This window comes from Coffea arabica, chromosome 1e (genome assembly GCF_036785885.1).
Source record: "Coffea arabica cultivar ET-39 chromosome 1e, Coffea Arabica ET-39 HiFi, whole genome shotgun sequence".
Classification (NCBI taxonomy): Eukaryota; Viridiplantae; Streptophyta; class Magnoliopsida; order Gentianales; family Rubiaceae; genus Coffea; species Coffea arabica.
In genome coordinates this window covers 466,001-488,395 of record NC_092311.1, presented here as the reverse complement: position 1 = coordinate 488,395, position 22,395 = coordinate 466,001, and the positions used below count along the sequence as shown (strand labels likewise).

Below are 22,395 nucleotides of genomic sequence, written 5' to 3'. Positions count from 1 at the left end.
TATGTTTCTTTTCCTTTTGCCTGGCGTCTTTAGAAGGTGCGAGATTCAGGCACAAATATTTCATTTAGATACAAGTACCATAACAGCTACTATACCAATAGTTTACATAATACTACATTGATCTAGTGTGGTCCCCTCTCTCTCTCTCTGAAGTTTCGTCGAAGGCTTACCAAAGATTATTGATTGTGCGGACAGTTAAATAGACCCAACCACTTTTGTGTGCACGCTCGTACTTACACGTATAAACTAATCGTTTTACCAAAAGCATACCCATTTTTGTCTCTTAAGAGGACTAACCCCGCCACATACAAAAGATTCTCTACTAGCTAAATCAATAAACTATACTCCTTACTTTAAAAAGTATAGTTTATAGGCAAATACACATAACCTATTTAAAGTAACGACTCTTTACAGATATTTTATTTTCAAATATTTAATTTATGATAAATATATTAACGTTTGTAATTAAAAATTAAAAAGCGTTACAGTAATATTCTCGCAAAAAGAAAATCAGTAGGTTATCTATTTAACATAAATTAAATATTTTTTTAAAAAAGAAATGACCCATAAAGTATTAATTTTTTATGATTTTCATCCATTACATGAGTAAAGTATTAGCTCTTTATGAGTATTTAATCCTGAATCATTTAATTTATGCTAAATACATAAATATTTATAACTAAAATTGAAAAAGTGTTATATTAATATTTCTACGGAAGAAAAACTGGTAGGTTTTTTATTTAACAAAAATTAAATATTTGAGAGTAATACAAATATGTATTTGAGAATAAATATTTGTAACAAAGTAAATGTTTGAAAGTAAAATACTCGTAAAGAGCTGGTACTTTAAATAAGTAATACGTTTTTGCCTATAAACTACGCTCCTTAAAGTTTATTAATTATTAATTAATTTGTAATACTTTGTCATTCATTGGATACGTAGCACAAAGGGCAAATCAGGTACAAAATTCTAATTTCACTCTCTAAAACAATATTTTAATCATTTGGACTGAATTTGTAAAGGATTAGTAACCTCAGGGGAGGTTAGTGTAATTGTTCAAACCACAGGGGAGGTGAGTGTAAATGTCAGAAACCTCAGGGGAGGTTTCTGAAATTATCCCAATTTTTAATTAGAAACTAAATAGCAATATAAGTTATTTTTTAAAAAAATAAATTGCAACAAATGTGCTTAAATTATTTCATTCTCAGGTCTAAAAGATGTTGATTAATTGCTTAGGTGCAATTTGAATCATATGCTATAATAGTAGTATTATGTTAATAAGATCTTCCTACAAATAAAAATTGCAAGAAGTTTAAATTATGGTTTTTCTTTTTTTCTTTTTAAGTTTTTGTTCAGAAAAAATGTAAATTACTTTACACTAAATTATTTTCTGGCCTTTTGGGGCCAAAATTTAAAAGCAATTTATTTGGTTAAATATATTTGCTTACATCATCATTACAATTTTCAATACACCTTTTTACCTTCTCAATTACCTTTTTATCTCACATACATCTCATCACAAAAAGTGTTACAGTAAAAATATCTCAAATAATTTACAATCCAAACAGAGCCAATGATTTATTAACGGTGCATTCCAAGCTAGCATCAAAGGTTTCCTCGTCCCCAAAAGTCAGGAGCCCCAGGATACCGACTCCGAAACCCCAACCACCCGACCCGAATACCATTTCGTGACAGCAAAGCCCGAGCTGATCATCACTCAGCTAAGATTATCCGAATCTCTTTCTCTGCAAAATCTCCGGTATGCTGGCAGACTTTTTTTTTTTTTTTTTTTGTTTAAGATGATATTAATACTATTTGTATTGGGGAATAATTATAAGCCCTAAGTCACCCAAATTTTGCAACTTTTTTTTTTTAAATTCGGGTTTTATGATTTGTTTGCTGCTAAATGAAGCTCAAAGCATTAGGGTTTATGGAGTAATTATACTAGGTAGTTATCAATAACTTCAAATTCAGCTACTTCTCTCTTTCTACTCACTACCCTTTGTTTTTTTTCCCTATTTGATTTTTATTACTTAAAAAATTCTTCAAAGCTTGAATTCATATTTGCATCTTCTTAGCTGCAATTCGGATGAAATTGCAAATCTTTGTTGGGTTGGAACTCATCTATTGTTTGATTTGTGCAGTTGCTATTTATTCTATAGAGCTCAGGATCCAGACTGCTGAGCTTGAATTGTTAAATTTATCTGGTCCGTTTGCAGCTGATGTGGACAAATGTATTTAAGATTGTATGTTTCCCACTTTCTTGCCTTCCTTCATTTCATTTTCTTTGTTCGTTATCCTCTGTTCATTTTGGTTGTGTCTATCCCATGTTGTGATTTTCTTTTTTTTTTTTTTCGTGTGCGATAATGAATACGAGGTCTGGATAACATTTTGAGTGCATAAAAATTACTTCTTATTTTCTTGGAGATACAATCTGAAGTAGGAACATCACGAGGCCAGAATAGCCTACAAATTGTTTTGTCAGTATCTTTGTAGACCTAAGGACCCCAAGGATGAAGTTTTCACTCTTCTTTAATTCTATAATAATAGTAGATAATAGTAGAAAACAATGGAGCAGGTGATTGAAGTTATTCTGAATTACGGTTGTCACCAGAAGCATATCTCACCAGGAAAAGGAAGATGAATTAGTATAAGTGTATAGCATGTGTTAGGGTGAAAAGAACTGTCAAGTCTATCCAAAAATTTAAAATTGTTTTTATAAGAAAACTAATGTATGCTATCAATTTTTTTTTCTGTATTTCTTTTTGCTACGACGTTTATTTCATGCATATCGGGATTGTGAATCTATGTTGATTCAAAAGCTATACAACCGAAAAACTATCAGTCAGGCAGAAGTTACTCTTATCTGGGATTTGATTTGGAGCTACTAATTTGCACATTTTTAGTTGAAACTATATCATTTAACCTGTCCATTGCATCAACTTCTCTCTTTTAACCTAAAACACAAGAAAGAGGGCCATAAGCCAGTTTCTACATATCTAATTACTCCTGTGCCATCCAAGAAAAAGAGAAGAGAACAACGGAAAATTGAGGAACCTATGTAAAATTGTAACTTTATGTTATACATAGCTATTTTGACATGCTTCGTCTTTCCATTCTCTTGGAACCACAATATTGTTGTCGCTGCCATCTCAAAGTCCATTATAAGTATCAGAATTGGTGAGCAGTTCAGGGAGTTGATGTTGGAAACAGACTTTTCAATAGGTGCAATGTGGCTTCAAAGAACTCTGTTATTTTGTTCATTCGTAGATGTAATTTCAGAGGCTAGCTTATGATCCTCATGCTGTTGCCCCTTTGGCAACCTCCTTCCTATGAAAGGAAGGAAATCAAAAGTGGTCATACCTTTTAAAATGATGTATTTTCTTACCCAGTGTGTTTTGTCCTTAAGGACCTTAACTACGGTTCCACATTACCTTTTTTTGCCCTCTTTTGGTTTGCCATTTTTGCAGGGAGGTTTACATCAGATATCGTGGTTTCAGTTTCTGCCAAATGAATTTGATCCTAGCTCCTTGTCTGACAAAAGGTTTGATTTTTTAGTAGCTTTATGGATGATCCTTGTGCTGTTCTTCTGGAATTTATGTCAAGATTGGTTTTGAATCATCATATTCAGTGTGAAGGTCGACGCCAGAGATGCTGCAACATCTGTGGTGCTGTCATCACACCTACAGTTGCAGAAGGAGGGATTTCTTAGTACATGGACCAATTCTTTTGTTGGACCATGGGATCCGTCCCAGGGTTTGCACAATCCTGGTAAGCAAGCAATAAATTGGGATCTCTTGTATTATATGCTGGGAAGTGATAGAACTGTTTTTCCCACATTTGTTCGCTAATTTGCCTTGCTGCTTGCTATTTAAAATTGCATAGATGAGAAGATCAAGCTGTGGCTTTTCCTCCCCGGGAATCATTCATCTGTTGTTGAGAAGGCTCAACCTACTGTATCCAAATTGAGAGGTTTGTTTCTTCCGGAGCTTTGGGTGCCAGAATTGTGTGCTTGTGCACCAGTTCTTTACCTCAAATGAATGCCTGATTCTTTTTCCTCCTCTTAAACTAGACAACTAAGCTGCTCTAGGTCATTCTACTTTATGTTGGCATTGCCCTTTGGCTTTAATTTTTGTTTTATATTAGCGTGTTTGGATAGTAGATTATTTGGGATAAATTTTTTGAAAAAAATATTGTAGCACCTTTTTTTATGTGATGTATGTGAGATAAAAAGGTGGTTGAAAAATGTGTTGATGATGCAAGCAAATAAAATTTGGTAAATAATCTACTATCCAAACAATTAAAATGCTGATTGCTTGGAGTGTACTTATTATGAGCCTTTGGATTGTAGTGCTTGCATCAGGACTTTGGGTGGCTCCTGGGGACTCAGAAGAGGTTGCAGCTGCATTGTCTCAAGCCTTAAGGAACTGTGTAGAAAGGTTTTATTCTTGAATTACTAAGTCTTCTTTAACTCTTCTTGCTTGTCAATATTTCTTTATTTGTTTCTGTGAGTGGATTGCTACGAGCAATTGTCTGCATATAAGAAGTTTTTTTTTATTGGTACGAGAAAATTTACATTTTTGTTCTTCCTTGTTTTTCCCACCATTAAATTGACAGGGCACTTAAAGGATTTTCCTTCATGAGATTTGGGGATGTATTCTCGAGATATCATCCATCTTCACAGAGTGAAGAACTTTACAGGTATACTCTTGCGAAATGTCTCTCCATTAAAGTTGGAGTAACGACTATTTTGGGTTAAGTTGTCTGGAACCTTTATGATGGCTTGCTATTAGTTTTGTTGAATGAGAATTCTGTCTAGCTTGAAAGTTACAATTATTGCTACTGATCTATTATAATTAGCATGCCTGATAAGTTTGCTTCACTGGACCCCCTCCCCCTCCCCTGCTGGTTGTGCGACCAGACTTGGGATTATTAAACAGAGACGGGAAACATCCATTTATTGTAAATATTATAGCAATCAGAAGAAAAGCATTAGTAGGTAGGATATGAATGCTGAATGATATAAGGATTTGAATATTAAATATTGACATTGTCTTAAAGAATTAGGTTTCGAACTTGCCATATAAACTGATAGAACAACTACTTACTCTACAGTTGTTAGGATATCATGGATAGTGATAGGTGTTACTTTCAGCATCCATGCCCGGCTTTAAAGGGTAGCAGCTTTTGGGATTTTATACTTAACTAAACCAGTCTGGCTCAGTATATGTTTCTAAATAAGTTGGATTGGTTAGGTAAAATCTGCTTCTAATCTGTCTCTTCTCAAATTTTGTTGACTGTTAGGATGTTGCTGATGAACTTGTGAGCTTTTCTGTGCTTTTAAGTGTGATTACAAGAACTTTGATTATATGAAGCCTGAGTTGAATAATTTGTGATTTCTGTTATTGTAGGAAAGGTCAGCCAGTGGTTGAATTCATCTTTGCTGCCACAGAGGAAGCAATTTTTGTGCATGCTGTAATATGTGCAAAGTTCGTTTTTTAGGCCTACTTGTAGATTGTGGCTGCATTTCAAACTTTTGACTAAAAGATTATTTGAGTGATCTGTGCACTGTCTTTACTGTTTACAGACATATACGGGCACTTTCAAGTGGTGATATTGAAATGACATTGAAGCATTCCACTGATCATTTTAGCAATAGGCTTCCAGGTTTGTTTTGTCAGTTTTACATGTGTATGTAGAAGTGCTTTTGGGATGAATGCAATAGCCAAGCTTGCTGTTTAAAAGCATTTGGTTTCTTGTTTAATGGAGATACATGAGCAAGATGGCACTAAATTTGTGTATCTAGGATCTTAGGGCAGGGTGAAATTGAACTTAGCTGACTAGTACAGTTTGACGCTGTAGCTCAACTTATTACAAATTACTTGGGCTTCTTGAACTCGATATTTCTGGTCCGCAAATGGTGAGTATAGGAAAGTTGATTAGGTTCGGACTTATTCTTGTTTGTTTGCATATGATGGCACCATTTGGATTTTTCCTTGTTTCTTTGGTTATTCATGGTTAGTTTGTGATGTGTTTAATCTTTATGGTCTTGTTGTAGGGATTATGTTTGTGAAATTGGTTCTGTTTTACCCATGTTTGAACCTGGAATCCTTTATCTGTAAATGGAATCTGATAAACATTCAAGCCCGTGGCTATGCACTCAGTTACAAACCTCACATGGTCATTGATATAGTAATAGAGCACTTTATCTGCTCAATTAACTGTAAAGTAGAATACCTTTCCTTGCATCTCTTATGATTTTATTTCACTACTTTTCAGTTGTGGTCTCCCCTCATGGAATGCTTGGGAGGCTCACTGGGTGTTGTCCAAGTGATCTTGTGAAGCAAGTCTATTTCAGGTCAACCAACTTTCTTTTAATTCATTTACTCATTTTTTACTTTATCATCATCATCTGCGAATTGCTTTTTGTCTTTAACATGAAAAGTACTACTTTTTGTTTCCCCTTATATTTTATTGACTTCCTTAAACAGTTCTGTCAAGCTTAAAGCATCAAATGAAGTTGTAGGTCTTCCATATCATGCTTTGCATGGCTCTGGTTGTCATCTGAGAGGTCAAAATTGCTATGCTGAAATTACCCTTGGTGGTCCTATTGGTGGAAATGACAAGATACTGGCACAAAATTCAGGCTTGCATAAGAATTTGTCTAGGCATAATTTGACAGAATCCATGCCAGAGATGAAGGTCAATCAAAAAGGGCCACCAGAGCCTTCAAGAGTATTTATATATCCTGCTGAAGCTGTACTTGTTCCGGTGATGCAAACATCATTAGCGAGGTCTTGTCTTAAGAGGTATGAACTATTTTGTAACAGTTAGTTGAGTTGAGCAATTTCATAATTTGTGGTTCATTGGTAATATGCTAGAATCTACGATGAACTCCCTAGTGATAATTTGGTATTAATCTGTTGAAAATGATGTGAGAGGTTTGCTTTGCTTTAAGAAAGACCAAGTTTATTTTGAGGATTATGAACCTCAGAAAAAGTGGACTTTTGATCTGGTATACTGGAACCTCTATATAATGTCTTCAAGGGTTAAAGTTCATCTCAACTGTTGAAACTCTTTCTGCATGATGTGGTTCCTAATTATTAATGTGTATGTGATACTAAATCTCTGTACTAGCAGATTCTGGCTACAAAACTGGATAGGGCCATCATTGTTTGCCTCATCCTTCTTTATGCACAGGTTAGTGCACATCATTCGTTAATTTTTATTGTTTTGCCTGTCTCTTTTGTTTTCTTGGCTCTTTTTTGAGATCCACAACTAGAAGTTTATGCTGTAGTTTTTATTTCAGTAGTGATTGTAAAGCCGATTCAAAAGATGGTTCTCGGCTGGAGTCAAACAGCCTTCGCTCTCAGCATGGTTACCACAGTAGCAGCAGCAGTAACAATAGCAGTATCAGCAGTATTAGTAGTTCATCCAGTGATAGTGATTACCGAACTTCTGGAGCTGGCGATCTTGAGGCTGATGCTGATTCTTTGACATGTAGACAGTCTGGTTTATCTTCCATTGACCAGTCACATGACATTCTCAAGCTGGTACTTTCCTTGCATACATGTGTTGAAGAAAATTCTCAGTGGCAAGAATCTGTCTTTTGTTAACTATTTGTGTTTGTTATCATCTTTTCTCCTATGTATGCAGATAGAAAGAAGAGCACAATATGGCATCTACTTGGGGCTTTGTTTTTTTGCTATTATATGGCTTGGTTTTCCTCTTTTATTTTTTGTCTGCTTTGGCTCTAATACTTTAGGAGAAGCCTTTTATAGTTTTTTTGGTCTATGATAGGTATTCAAGTTAGTGAGGGTCTTAGGGGTGATAAAATGGTTATTAGTGTGTTCATCATTCCCATATGTAAGCTTTTGGTTAAGAAAAAATATTCTACAGATGATGTATGTTTTGTCCTACTCTTTTGTAGGTTAATGAGTTTATATGTAAGACTTCAGATGCTTTTACAATTACATTCCCAAAAGCTTACTGTAAAGTTCTTTGTTGCGTATACATAATTACTTCTGGCATTTTAGTTTTTCAAATAAATCTAAAGTTTGGGTATCTGTGTCATTTTGGTTAACAAAAAGCAAGAGAGTTCCTAAAGGTAATGGTGGAGTGCCAAAATCATTAGCCAAGACTACACTTGGCACTGATGAGCAGAGTTATAGGAATAATAATGATGGAACTCTATGGGCTTCTCATCTTTGGTGGTTGATGGGAAAAATTCCAGTTACATGCTGCATGTTTATTTCAGCCAATTAATTGACATTGACTAGGACTGGGATTTTCATTCCTTCCCTTTTACTGTCTGCTTGGGTAGGTCTAGTAGCTTTACTTAGTTTTGCTTCACTGATTGGGACAATTGATGGTGTGTGAATTAAAAAACTGATGAACTAGTTGCTGTGTCTTGACATTGATTAGATAAGATATCTTTTATTTGTATCAGGTTGTTTGACTTGTTTTAATATGATTGGGCTAAAATAGTGGCTGGTCCATTTAACCATTGCTGAATTGTATTCTGTTTCAGATGGCCACTGCTTTAAAAAGCCTAAGCTATATATCTTTCGTCCACTATAGAAAATTTTAGTATTCTTTTTAAAGCCAGCCACCTAAACCTCCTTTAGACTGTCTCTTCTCTTCTTTGCAATAAGTCTGATTCTGCTCATTTTCCTCATCTTCCTCTTCTCATCCTTCGCCTCCAAACTTGATTGAGAAATATAAAGCAATTGTAAAATTACAGAAAATTTTGCAGACAACACAATGCTCAAACCATACAGAGAACATAGATGGAAAAAGTTGTTTAGGGTTGTGGGTAAGATTTGGTGGATGTGCTGCTGTAAGAGATTGCAAATGGAGGAATGGTGGCCACTTGTGGGACTGTTTCAGGTTATTAGTGCAGTTGATGGCCAATTTGAACTAGAAATAATTTAGTGCCTAAACCTTGTTGGTTCAAAATCATTTTGCAGGCTGCACTTGGTTCAATTTGAACTAGAAATAATTTAGTGCCTAAAACTTTTTGGTTCAAAATCATTTTGTGGGCTGCACTTGGTGTTTTGTGGAATTTAATATGTCATTTCAGAAGTTTAGGAACTCTTTACTTCAAATAGCAATTTCCAGTTAAGGTTTGAAGATTGAGTTCTTTATTGGGTATCCTATACGTGGGAGTTTTGATTTTATCACTGACGATTTGTCTTGTCTTGTACAGGGCTCTAAGCGAGTGCATTCTGGGATGTCTGAGTCATTTAATCAAGCAGGTGCAGTTATAAACCCATCTACAAGTGATTATGGCTCAATAGAAGTTAATAACTCGGCCATTATTGGAGGTTCAAATCATCCTGTTGGATGGGGTTGGGATGATGATGACAGAGGTATGGGCATGGATATTCAAGCACTTCTGTCAGAGTTTGGAGATTTTGGTGACTTATTTGAGGATGATGTCTTGCCTTTTGGGGAGGTAATTCTTGTCCTTAAGCAACAACGTAAATTGGTCTTGACTTTTAAAATCATAAGCACAAACAGAAAGCATATTCAGGATTTAGATTCTGCATTGATCTTTTCAGTTCCAGTTTATGATGTATAATTGCAGAATTTCTTGGAACTATTTCAACCAACTTGAAAAGAACAAATTTGTAACTGCATGACACGCTATTACTAATCATAAAATTCTCCTCCATCTATCTGACTGCAGTAGTTTTAGCTAATTGACCTTGTCTTTATGCGAAGGATAATGCATGACTTCTTTCTGGCTTTGGATAGTGTTGGTATGTTATGTACAAAGATCATGAAAGACATTGGATCAGATGTTGGGGTTGCTCTGATTTTACAGAGAAAGGCAAATTAACCTACCTCTTTTTAGTTTGCTTCACATTCTACATATCAGTTGGAAAATTACATGAAATTTTCCAGGTAAGTTGAGTCTGAAGAAAAACATATGTTTATTCTGCATGATTCAGGTTTTCCATAAGTTGAGAATATTTTAGGACAGCAACCACTATAATCATCAAATCATTATCTATCTCATTTGAAATGAATCTATGTTAATGTTTTTGGCGGCCCTATGGTCTGGTAGATTATCTAGTCTAGTAGCTTATACACATTTAGTTGATGGCCATGTGAGGACACTTAATAAAAATGGTTTACTGCATGTCTTTCTTATATCTTCTATGCGAATAGCTTCAGTTGATTTTTGTTGAACCTAATATATAGTCTTATTTGTGAAGCCTCCGGGAACTGCAGAGTCACAAGCTGTTGTAATTTCAGCACAAGATTGTGGAGATTTTGGCAGTAGCCCTAGTACATCAATGATGGATGTCTCAGACCAGATGCTTTTGCCAGTAGGTTTTCCCTCATTTGAAAGTTTTCACTCACCACCAGCTCCCGTTGCCATGGATGATTCTCTGACCCAAAATCAGGATCTAACAAAGACTGTCAGTGTTCCGGGTAAAGTTAACTGTCCTCCAGCATCTACAAGTGGTGAATTTGACCATGTAGTAAAAGCTGAAGCCTTAATGACATTTGCCCCAGAATATGGAGCAGTTGAAACCCCTGCTGTTGAGGTCACTTCATCAATCTTCAGAAGCCCATACCTTCCCAAATCACGGAAAACAGAGACTGAGAATTCATGCTCAAACAAATATGTATACTCAGCAACACCTCCTTCTCCTTGTGTTGATGACTCTGATGAGAAGTCTGGTATCACTGTAAACATGAAAATATGTTCTGGGAGACAAGACAAGATTGCGGTTCCCCAATCAAAGAAATATTACACTCATATTGATGGTGGAATTCACAAATCTAATGGCATGTCATCAACTTGTGATGATGGCACAGCAGCGCATGAACCTGTAACAATGTCATCCTCTTTGGGGCTCAATTCCCTAAATGCTGTTAAATCCGTCTCAAGCAAAGGAAGTGATGGTTCATTAAGAGTGGAGAGTTTTGTTCCATCTTTGAAGCCTATGCTTGCAACAGAATTAGAATGTCTCATGTGTCAGGCTTTTATGTGCAGGATAAGACATACACTATTATCTTCTAGGTGTCACTTGCCAGTCGGCTTGAATAGGCTGTCTGCGGTTAATATTCTGAATCAGCCACATGTTGATTCAAGCATACTGTCAGACAATCTTTCAAGTAAATCTGAGGTGAAGAAGAAAGAGACTATACCAGTAAGAATTGCTGGTGACATGGATGCAGTATTGCTAGATGGGAATCTTAGTGCACCTGTTGGTGTTTGGCGCCCTGTTACTAAAGGTGCAAAATCTACCACCCATCCTATGGAGCTCTGCCCATCTATTCCTCAAAATTCATTTGTTGAGGAAAACCTTCTATCTTATGGACTGAGGCAACCACTTCAAGAACTTCTTGATGGCTTGGCCTTACTAGTTCAACAAGCTACTTCATTTGTTGATGTGGCACTTGATTCTGATTGTGGAGATGGTGTTCATGGTTGGCTTGCCTTGCAAGAGCAGTTGAGGCGCGGATTTTCTTGTGGACCGTCTATGGTTCATGCAGGTTGTGGGGGAGTTTTATCTTCGTGCCATTCAGTGGATATTGCGGGAGTGGAGCTAGTCGATCCACTTTCAGTTGATGTAAGTTTCTTCAGGTGAAAATCTTCTTTCAGCTGAATATGTGGTAATGGTGATGAAATGTCTTAGAAAATTATTTGATACCTTAATGTGCACTTTGTTACTCTTACTGATTTTAACATCATCATGGGAGGATGAATCAATTTGCCCTTTTTATTAATCATGTTGCTAGAAAGGAGCTTTGCTGTCTTTTGCCTTCTAGGCAGGGCTGTCATGGTGTTCTATATGGTAATCATATAGGATTTACTCATGTAACTTCAAAATTGTTTGCGTACCCAAAGCTTCAGAAGACTGCTCTTGCTTTTGCTCAAGCAATTGATAAATTGTGATGTACAACTTGTAGATGCTGGTGATGTAGACAATATCTATTCTAAATTTCCCTATACACATGGTCTTGAGGATATGTATCCATCAGTTAAATAATATACCTGTGCACATTTTGCTTCAATAGAATTTAATGTTTCAAGATCGTAAAATTGTACACCATCTTATACACCATGGATAATAAAGGAGTGAGACGTTAATTGTGTCCCATACTCATCTAATGTGCTCATTCGAGCAGTCATGTTGAAATCAATTACCCACTTGCACTATAGTGTTCACCATTGAAGGAGTGAGGTGTTAAATGTGCTTCACTCTCATCCAATGGCCTCATTGAAATTGTCATGTTGAATTATAGCTATTCTCCATTTTTCTTAATGGTGATATTTAATCTTTTGATGGATTTGTTTTACATGGAAGTACTTTGTTTCAGGTTCAGCCATCTTTTACGATTAGTCTGCTGCAATCAGACATAAAAGCGGCTCTCAAAACTGCTTTTGGCACTTTGGACGGTCCACTATTTGTATCTGACTGGTGCAAAGGTCGCAGTCTGTCCTGTGAAGCCGGATCAATGTGTGATGAATTCTATGCCGAATCAACAGCTAGTGCCAGTGAATGTCAAGATTCTTCAAGTAATGTAACTCTCTCTATCGGGAAGGCTATAAGCACTTTGCAGTCTTCTGTCAAGTGCACGAACAGCTGGGATACTGACACTTCAATTGATTTATTTATTTATTTATTTTAACAGATGGGGCTAGAGCAGAGGAGGCAAGCGATAGGAAATCACTCCAAGAAGCTTGTTTATCAGAGTCAGAGCAGCAAGCAGGCTCAAAGCTCAGGCCAACATTGGCTGTAGTTCCATTTCCTGCTATACTTGTTGGGTATATATTGTTCCAAAAGCTTTTCCCTGTATTTCTGGCATCTGCTGCTTTATTTAACCATTAGTTGACAACTTCTGTGAAGTAAATGATGATTTTGAACATTGCATGGATGTAGGTGACGTGAACTTTCTTGTCAGTTTGGTGAAACTTGTCATGTTCTTTTTTACTGAAGTGGCATAACTTTTTATGATACTGTTTGCTGTTAAATGATTTCCTTTCCTAAGTCAATCTGCAGCTACTACTTGGTTGAAATCAGATTAATTTGACAATTAAATGAGTTTTTGTCTAACCGCTCGTGCTGCTTGCTCACTCAGTTTGTTGTTATGCATCTCTCTAGTAAAGCTTTCATGCAACTCTGCTTGAATAAGCAGCATAGCATAAAACTACATTCATCAACCATTACAGTAAGAATTATTACATTAACCATGATTTAATTATCATTTCACCAACCAATTGCTTGGAATATATTTGTAGTAGCTATTTGCAGGCTTAACTTTTCTGGATATTTCATGTAGAATAGGTACTATGATACCCTCAATATGCTAGATGTAACTTGGGAATGATTTTCTATTTCTGGAGTGTCAAGTGTTCTCATATAATAAGTTATTAAAATCATTATTTGCACTAGGTACCAAGACGATTGGCTTAAGACATCTGCCAGCTCTCTGCAACTCTGGGAAAAGGCGCCGCTTGAACCATATGCTACACAGAAACATGTAAGCCGTATAATAGTTGTGGTGGCTTAACATTTCATTTGCTAAAGTTTATGACCAGACTTCCAAAAATTAAAATCAAGTCTTCAATTGGCTTGGAACCAACCCCCATCTGCAAGTAGGAAAAGGGGATAGATCTTGTGGATGAGTGATTCTAGTTGTTGATTGATTCTGCAGATGACATACCATGTTGTATGTCCAGATATTGAACCCCTCACCACAGCAGCTGCTGATTTCTTTCAACAACTTGGAACTGGTTAGTACAGACAGTCAATTTTATCTACTCTCCTCTAAATATCTGAAATGCTTTCTATATAGAATAAACAAAGTATCTTTACTGTACGGTTGTTTTTGTGTGGATACATAATTTTTTATATGTTCTACTAAGTTTATGTTTTTTGTTTTCTCCAGTGTATGAAACCTGCAATTTGGGAACTCATTCACCTCAAAATTTCGGAAGTGAAATGGATCTAGATTCTGGGAAGTCTTCATGTTCTGGTTTTGTTCTACTTGATTGTCCTCAATCAATGAAGATTGATAGCAGTAGTGCATCTATTCTGGGTTCGATCAGTGACTATTTCCTCTCCCTGTCAAATGGTTGGGATTTGGCGAGCTATTTGAAGTCTCTTTCAAAAGTTCTTAAAACTTTAAATCTCAGTTCATGCATGACCACAAGCACAAAAGAAGGGAATAGTGGTCCATACACAGTAAGTCCCAAGTTTCATAATCTCCCAGCAGTTGTCACACTGAAGAATGTTTTATCATTCATTAAACAGAAGTATCCACTCTTTATTGTTGATTATTAGCACAGAACACAAGTATGTACATGTGAGGTGGGACAGTCTTCACATCCCAACATGGCTTTTTAAGGAAAGTAGGATGCACTAAATAATATGTTAGGTATTAGCCACATATTGTGAGAATTTTGCCTATCGTGGCATTTGGAAGTCAAAATTTACATGCGTAAGTATGTTGATGTAAAGTCACATGGGTAAAGAGATAGCAAATGGTTACATGAAGAATTAATGAGACAACTTATTTCCAGAGGCAGTGAAGTATAAAAATGGCATAATTTAGATCCCTACTTATAAAACTCTCATCATGAAACATCTTAGTTTTTTGACTTGTTAACTCTACTTAAAAGTTATCTTTTATGAAGATTTTTGTTTTGAATATGTCTGAGGTTTAATTTGAAGAAAATAAAATAAATGGCTTAAAATTTCCAAATTTGGCTCCATAAAATAATTTACTTTGGGAAATCTTTTCTGTTAAAAATTGCAGCATTGTGGTATATCATCCATATTCTTTGCATATACTCTCATATCTCATTATACTTTTTAAAATACTATACACCATTCCACTGCATATTAAAACACCTTGTAGCTGATAAGTATTGCAGAATATGTACTACACATAAGTATAGCTTACTAGAATGGGCATTTTGGTTTCCTTAGCCACTAAATAGATTATAGTTTTAAATTGAAAAATGTCCATGAAATGTGGGTTGCTCATTCTTTAAAAAATTTATGCTGTGAATTTGTTCTAGCAGGTAGTCTATGTAGTCTGTCCCTTCCCAGAGCCTCTTGCAATTCTACGGACTGTAGTTGAATCTTCAATTGCAGTTGGCGCTTCTGTTCTTTCTTCAGATAAGGAGAAAAGATCGATGATGCACAATCAAGTTGGAAAGGCCTTAAATCATTCAGCAGCTGTGGACGAAACACTATCCAATGTCTTGACTATTTCAGGATTTAGTATTCCTAAATTGGTGTTGCAGATTGTAACAGTGGATGCCATTTTTAGGGTAACAAATCCTCCTCTTAATGAGCTTGTTGTTCTGAAGGAAATTGCTTTTACAGTTTACAATAAGGCCCGAAGGGTTTTACGAGGAAGCAATTGTGATGTGGTTCCATCTAGTACATCCTTGTCTGGTAGATCTCATTCAGTCTTAATGCAAATGGCTTCACCATTAACTGGGATGTGGAAAGATTGTGTTGGTCCTCGACTAGCAGCATCTTCCCTCCAGAGAGAAAGTGATCTTGATGCTAGCTTGAGGTCCAGTACTTGGGAAAATTCCTGGCAAACGAGGTCTGGGGCACTCGGATGTGATCCAAGTAGAGGTGGCGATTTTCTTATTCAAGATGAGAGCCGTTGCATGTTTGAGCCACTTTTTATTCTTGCTGACCCGGGATCTTTAGAACGTGGAGTGACTCCTCCTGTTTTTGGGAATCCAGCTTCAGAATCTTCAAAGGTTTTGGCAGATGATGGTACAAGTGGAAGCTTAATGCAAAGTTCTGCTTCTTCGGGAAGTGGAGATACTGGACCAAGCTCTCAGCACGATTCATCAGAGTCAGATGGATTTGGATCTGGCAACCAAAAGACACTCCCGAGCTTGCATTGCTGCTATGGCTGGACTGAAGATTGGCGTTGGTTGGTGTGTATATGGACAGACTCTAGGGGGGAATTGCTTGACAGCTACATATATCCCTTTGGAGGAATCAGTAGCAGGCAGGATACAAAGGGTCTGCAGTCTCTTTTTATCCAAATTCTGCAACAAGGTTGTCAAATACTTCAGTCTTGTTCTGCAGATGCTGGCAAACCAAGAGATTTTGTTATTGCACGTATTGGATGCTTCTTTGAGCTTGAATGCCAAGGTATGTTGCTTCCTTTCCAATACTTCCTTTCCAATATAAATATAGGGATGTATTTATTATCTGGTTTTCGGCACGTGATATTGCATGTGACTGCAATCTTTTGATTTAGGTCCTATTGCCTGCAATCATTTAATTTAGGTTCCATGTCCATCTATGAATCACGTCTTAAATGGTTTTCAGCATTTGGTATTTGATCGTGGCTGCTGCACTATTTAGATCTCATGATCCTTTGAACTTTTTAAACTTCTTCACAAAGTGTTGCAGATCAGTTCTATTTTGATACTAATAATTTCCTGTGCATAGTTATGGATGGACGTAACTAACTGTTGCAGGTGTATTCATTAGAGCATTATGTTTGCACTGTAGATTGACTCTTTTGTCCTGGTTTTGAGATTTTTTAACAGTTTAGAATAAGCCAATACCTGTGTGCAAATTGGCAAATCAGCAAATAGTTAAAGATACAATATATCATAAAACATCAAATGATTATATAAGTCCTAAGGTTTTAGAATTTAATTATATATACATATATAACTGATAGTAGAAGTACTTAGATGTTGATGAGATGGAACTTCTATTCTCATGATTGAGATGGTGGTGCAACTAAGGATGTATTACATGAGAGTATAGTGTAAAATATTGAGGGAATAATGAGTGCAAAGCACAAAAGAATGAGGACTTAATGCGCAAACTGCAGCTGAGTGGATTGTTCCATGATTAAGAATTTGACTTTAATTATTGCCTTCTCTGGTATGGGGCAGCCTTGTACAACCTTTTTTTTTTTTTTTGGGGCATCACCAAGGTATGCCATTTTGGATAAAAACTAAAATCATCACCTAACATTGACAGTTAAGAGCTATGGCTTGCAGGGTTTATCCTTATGGTTCTGTGCAGTGTCAGTTGTGGTTTTTGTTAACTATTAAACAGGCACTAAATATTTTCCGATTTGAACAGTTAAAACAAACATGTGTAGATATTTCTACCATAAAAAGAAAGAAAACATCTTTTGGATTGTAAGCACTGTCATCTCAAATAGGAAATATGAAGGCCACTGAACTTTAGGTTGATACTGATTTATAGCAATTTTCAAAAGTATACATAATTCAATTACTTAATATGTTATTCTAACTTGTAGAAAAATTAGCAAATTCTGAGAAGTCTTCATTTGGAAAGGCAGAAGCTGAATTACAAGGATGAATAAAAAGTGATTCTTATGATTATGCTGAACAGCCCACTTCACTAATTTAGCGTTCTTCCATTGATTCCTTTGAAAATAGGAACCATATTTCTCATTCACAAATTCATCTCCATTTATGCTGATCTAGTGGACCTAATATTTAGATGTAATTTTCAAAAAGTGATCATTAAGATTATGTAAAGAATCTTAAAATACTTGTACTTATAGACTGCCATTGTTTTACCCCATCTTGTGCATTTGTCTTCTTGTATCACACATTTTTTTTTTGGGGTTGGATAATCTCTTCCAAATTTCATTTTTGAAGATTAAAGCACACTGAACCATGGGGTTTTGTGCATGATTTTCAAACCAACTACTCCCTCCGTCCCATAATTTGAGCCTTTTTTTTTTTTACCAATTTTTTGAGGGAATATCTGATCATTGTGATTGGATGAGCTGGATTTGGGTGATTTTACAATATTATCCTCAAATTCAAAATTTGAAAGTATGAGGAATGCATTGGGAGGTGGGAAAGCTACTTTTTCAAGTGGCAAGGTGGGAAATTGTGTTGACTTTTAAAGAGTGACTCTTATTTTGGGACATCCAAAAAATTAAAACATGACATTAACATGACTCTTATTGTGCTATGGTTTGGGTGGTATGGGTGGTTTTACAAGTTTGTTAAACTGCCCTACTTTTTGATACTAACTAGATCCCCCTCATTTTGAGTCCTAGAAAGCCATTAGGAAAAGTTGGTCTGGTTCCCTGCAATTCAAAATGTTATCAGGACCAGGTAACAGAAGGTGTGGTTGGTTTTTCTTCTGTTTCCATTACATCTAAGTCCTAGTTATTATGGTAGCTTTTACATATTCTCCAATTGGAATTTCTTGTGCTAATCGTACCAGCAGAAATTCACATGCATGTTTTTAGCCCTGTTCACTGGCTGACTGACTTCCTTGATTATATCTAGATGATGCTAGAAATATGGTCCTTAAATGATGCATTAAATTATCGAGTACCACAATGATTCAAACCATCACATGGTAGTTATCACAGATGGTATCTTTTGAAGTTCTGCATCAATCTTGAGGAAAGTGTGGAAACAGGATCGATTTTATTGTGCTGCAAATAATATGATAATCTCACCTCTTGAGTGCTTCACAATTTCAGCTACTGCTTGTTTCTTTGATTCCTTCACAATATTCAATATTATATTGAGGGAAGCTTCTGAATATTGCTGTATATATACTACCATTTTCTGATATCCTGGTTGTTCATTCAAGTTTTTAAAATTTTATCATTGATATGGCTAAAACCAGAGTGGCAGAAAGCTCTATATGCAATTGGTGGTTCAGAGGTGAAGAAGTGGTCTCTGCAGCTTAGACGTTCTGTTCCTGACGGGATGCCTACTAATAGTAATGGAACTTCAATGCAGCAACAAGAAATGACTTTATTACAAGAGAGAACACTTCCATCTTCGCCTAGTCCTCTGTACAGTCCTCACTCAAAGTCTTCAACATTCATGAAAAGTGGTTTGGGACAACCTTCAAACAGAAAGCAACTGATGGGAGGAGTGGATAGCTCGAGAGGTTTGCTTCAGTGGGTGCAAAGTATCAGTTTTATCTCACTATCAGTTGACCATTCTCTACAGCTGGTCTTCCAGGCAGATTCATTAGCTTCTGGTAGTCATCTCATATTCTTCTTCTTAATTTTTTGTTAACATTTGCATTAAATTTGACAATCGTAAGTTGATTGGTTGACTTAACTTTCGGTTTTAGTTAATGCATACCTCCTTAATATGCTAAAACCCATATATTAGATTATTAACTTCTGTTATGTTTTACTGGAAGCTCTAAACCCCTTCATGTGACCAAATTGTACCTTCTTGAATGTCCCAAGCTTGCAAGTATTTCACTATTATAATGACTCACCAGCAGAGTTGAAGTAACAGTTTTTGTTTGATTTGGTATGAAGGTGAATTATGAGGTCATATAATAATAAATATTAGGCATGAGAGGGGAATATTTTCCTTGAAGAATTATTGAGGTGATTGAATTACATGTGAACCATTCATATCGTTTTACTAATTCATGATTGACTGCATTTGTAGTTTGCTTTGCTTTACTAATGAGTTCGAGCTTTGTAGTGCCTAAATATGTGAACTAGGAGGCAGTGAATGTGTAAATCCATCGCTAACATTTGAGATCTCTTCCTTGAAATGTATGGTTGCTAGCCTGACAGGGTTAACTCTTACACCTCAGTTGGACTCGAAATTTTAAATTTGGTTGTGTGGCCTTAATGATAAATCTGCTGTGCTTGCAGTTTGCCAAATTGACCATACATGTTCATTAGGAAACGAAAGAATGGGATTGGGGTTTGTTTGGCTCTTATACTATTTTTGGTAGGGGGAGGAAACTGAGGTGCCAGCTTTAGTTGGTTACATAGTTCCATGGGCAAGAATGGGAAAAGTCCATTTTGATAACTTGCTATGAAGTTTTAATGTTAAGACCTCAGGAATGGCAGCTAAATCGCTCCTCAGAAAACTAGTACTTCATGCTACGCCTGAAGCTTTATTGTTATTTCTGCCATAAATTTCTCCTTTCATGGTAAAGAGAGTTATGCATGTTATATGGCCACTAGTTGATTTTACTCCGGTGTGATGCAGTTGCCTAGGGTATATCAGTGTGGTGAATTAATAGAAAGGGCTTCACTCTTAGAATTTGATTAGAAGGGTCCTAGTCTCTAGTCTCACAAGGAACCGGCTGCAAAACAAAGCTAGAAGTGGACAATTCATACTAGTAACATAAAATAAAAAGGAAATAAAGAAACTCAGGCTTCGTAGTTCCTTTGGTCTGGAACTGAAAGAGCCCTGGTTCAACTAAATTTAGACCTTGTAGTGTATAGGATCTGAGAAATTAAAATGAAAATTAAACGTCTCCAGTCTGCATTTAAGAAGCTCTGTCTCACGCGCAATTTTCATGCATTGAAGGGTGTTGTTTATGTAAAGATTCAAGGCTGGTAAAAAGTGTCAAATTGACAAATTGTCAGGTTTTTCTTTTTTAATCTCGGATTGTAGTGTGCTTTGGTGATGCTGCAAGAATGTAGCAATTGGTAGCTTCTGAGGTTTTGACGTGTCCTTACATATTTGATTAACACCCTGAATAACTGTAGTGACCTCACATTTGGTTAGCTTTGTCGTGAAACCTGTTACATTGATTTTGAGGAAGTGACCTCTCCAAGAGAAGTATATGTATATGGTGGTGAATTAAGATCCTCTATGCATGTACTTTGTTTAGTAATATTTGCCAAGCTCAACGTAGCTGTATTGCATACTGAATTTCCATGTTTGGACTGGAGTCTTCAACTCCTGGAAGCATAGTTTTCCAGTTTTTAATGCTTTAGTCAAAATGTAGAAACAGTACAAGTGCTTTATTTGAACTGCAGAAGTACAACTTCACTAGAAACCAAGCATTTTTGTACTTGTGGGGTTTGAATGGAGACGTTGCTTTGTATTCTTTTCTGCTGCCATAGCCTGTATGGATGATAACATTACTTCACTTGCTCCCAAAAAACATACGAGCTAGAAAGAGAATGTAAAGTATTATATTGCAATATATTTTGATTGGAGGAAACTTTTCAATTTTAATTATCCCCTTGTCCTGCTCAGTCAAATTGTTTTCAGTCCGAAAGCAATTCAATTCAATTGATGGTTTACAACCTCCATCCCATCAAAATGGCATGACTTAAGAAGTAGTTTTGGTTTTGCCATCTGATACACCTGTTGCATGCATGCAGGGTCAACTCAGAGCAATGGTTTTCTAAACCAGCCAAGTTATCTTGAAGGATATACTCCCGTGAGATCCCTTGGTTTGACATCTGCTTCCTATGTTCTAATTCCGTCACCCAGCATACGTTTTCTCCCTCCTGCACCTCTTCAGCTCCCTACATGCCTTACCGCTGAGTCCCCACCCCTAGCTCACCTTCTACACAGTAAAGGCTCTGCTATTCCCCTTTGTACTGGTTTTGTGGTTTCAAAAGCTGTTCCGTCAATGAGGAAAGATTCTAGGAGCATCTCGAAAGAAGAATGGCCTTCTATACTTTCCGTGAGTCTTGTTGATTATTATGGAGGTAATAACATGGCCCAAGATAAAATTGTGAAGGGCATGGGGAAATTGGGAGGAAGGGGCTTAAGTTCAGAAGCTAGGGAATTTGAATTAGAGACTCATCTAGTTCTCGAGTCTGTGGCAGCAGAACTTCATGCTTTATCATGGATGACCGTAAGTCCTGCATACTTGGAAAGGAGATCTGCATTGCCATTTCACTGCGACATGGTTCTGAGACTTAGAAGGCTTCTTCACTTTGCTGATAAGGAGTTATCTCGACAGCCAGAGGAGTCACCGTCATAGAATCGAAGAGTTTGGATTACTGAGGTATTTCCCATGGTAACATTCGGTTGTTTTCTATTTGCTTGTGTCAAACTCAGAATCCATTTAGTGTTAAGATGTGGCTTTTGCACATATGTTTGAAGCCTGTTAAGTAGTAGGTTTATTCTTTCGCATTTCTGATGGTAGAGCAGACGGTCGGGTTAGAAAAATTAGCTTTCAGTGTAATACTAGGAGAGCAGATGACAAACTTTGTATATAGTATTTGGGACGACTGCATTAGAATTGCTCTTTTTGGTAGATTTTATATTGAATGTATAATGTCATTGTGAATTGTTTTTCTGCGTTCGAGCAAGATTTTGTCTTCATTTTAGCTGTTATACTATACTCTTCAGAGAGGAGTACCAGATATTCTGTTGTACATGGATAACTATCCAGTAAGAAAACAAAGAAAAAATCTAAATAATATAATGATTCATCTCATTTTTTATTGTTTTTGTCTTGCGGGTTTTGCTCATTTCATATTGGTTATACGCTTAGCCAGTCTTAGCAGATGAATCGTTTTATCAATTAGGTTATATTTTATTGTTCATTTGAATGAATGACTTGAATCCATGATCTAACGATGAATCATCTTACCAATTAGGTTGTAGTTCATTGTCCACTTGAATGAGATTTAAC

The 22,395-nt window shown here is 36.3% G+C and overlaps 1 protein-coding gene across 9 annotated transcripts; it reads left to right on the top strand.

Moving 5' to 3' along the window:
• The first annotated feature begins 1,619 nt into the window (after nt 1-1,619).
• On the top strand, nt 1,620-22,056 carry LOC113697305 (mediator of RNA polymerase II transcription subunit 13). Of its 9 annotated transcripts, XM_072049949.1 has the most exons (25): nt 1,620-1,760; nt 2,146-2,247; nt 3,472-3,545; nt 3,633-3,772; nt 3,887-3,973; nt 4,353-4,440; nt 4,619-4,702; nt 5,413-5,490; nt 5,589-5,668; nt 6,281-6,359; nt 6,493-6,810; nt 7,142-7,201; nt 7,311-7,554; nt 9,210-9,458; nt 9,761-9,910; nt 10,225-10,444; nt 10,529-11,592; nt 12,344-12,542; nt 12,659-12,791; nt 13,420-13,507; nt 13,682-13,760; nt 13,916-14,211; nt 15,051-16,155; nt 18,652-19,014; nt 21,128-22,056. In XM_072049949.1, the coding sequence occupies exons 2-25, from the start codon at nt 2,224-2,226 to the stop codon at nt 21,736-21,738; spliced, it is 5,913 nt and encodes a 1,970-aa protein (XP_071906050.1). In that variant the 5' UTR covers nt 1,620-1,760; nt 2,146-2,223; the 3' UTR covers nt 21,739-22,056. The 9 variants fall into 9 exon arrangements, with proteins under 9 accessions (XP_071906050.1, XP_027072722.1, XP_071906046.1 ...); XM_027216921.2 differs by lacking the exon at nt 9,761-9,910 and having other exon boundaries at nt 7,314-7,554; nt 15,054-16,155; XM_072049945.1 differs by having other exon boundaries at nt 7,314-7,554; nt 10,225-11,592.
• The last annotated feature ends 339 nt before the right edge of the window (nt 22,057-22,395 follow it).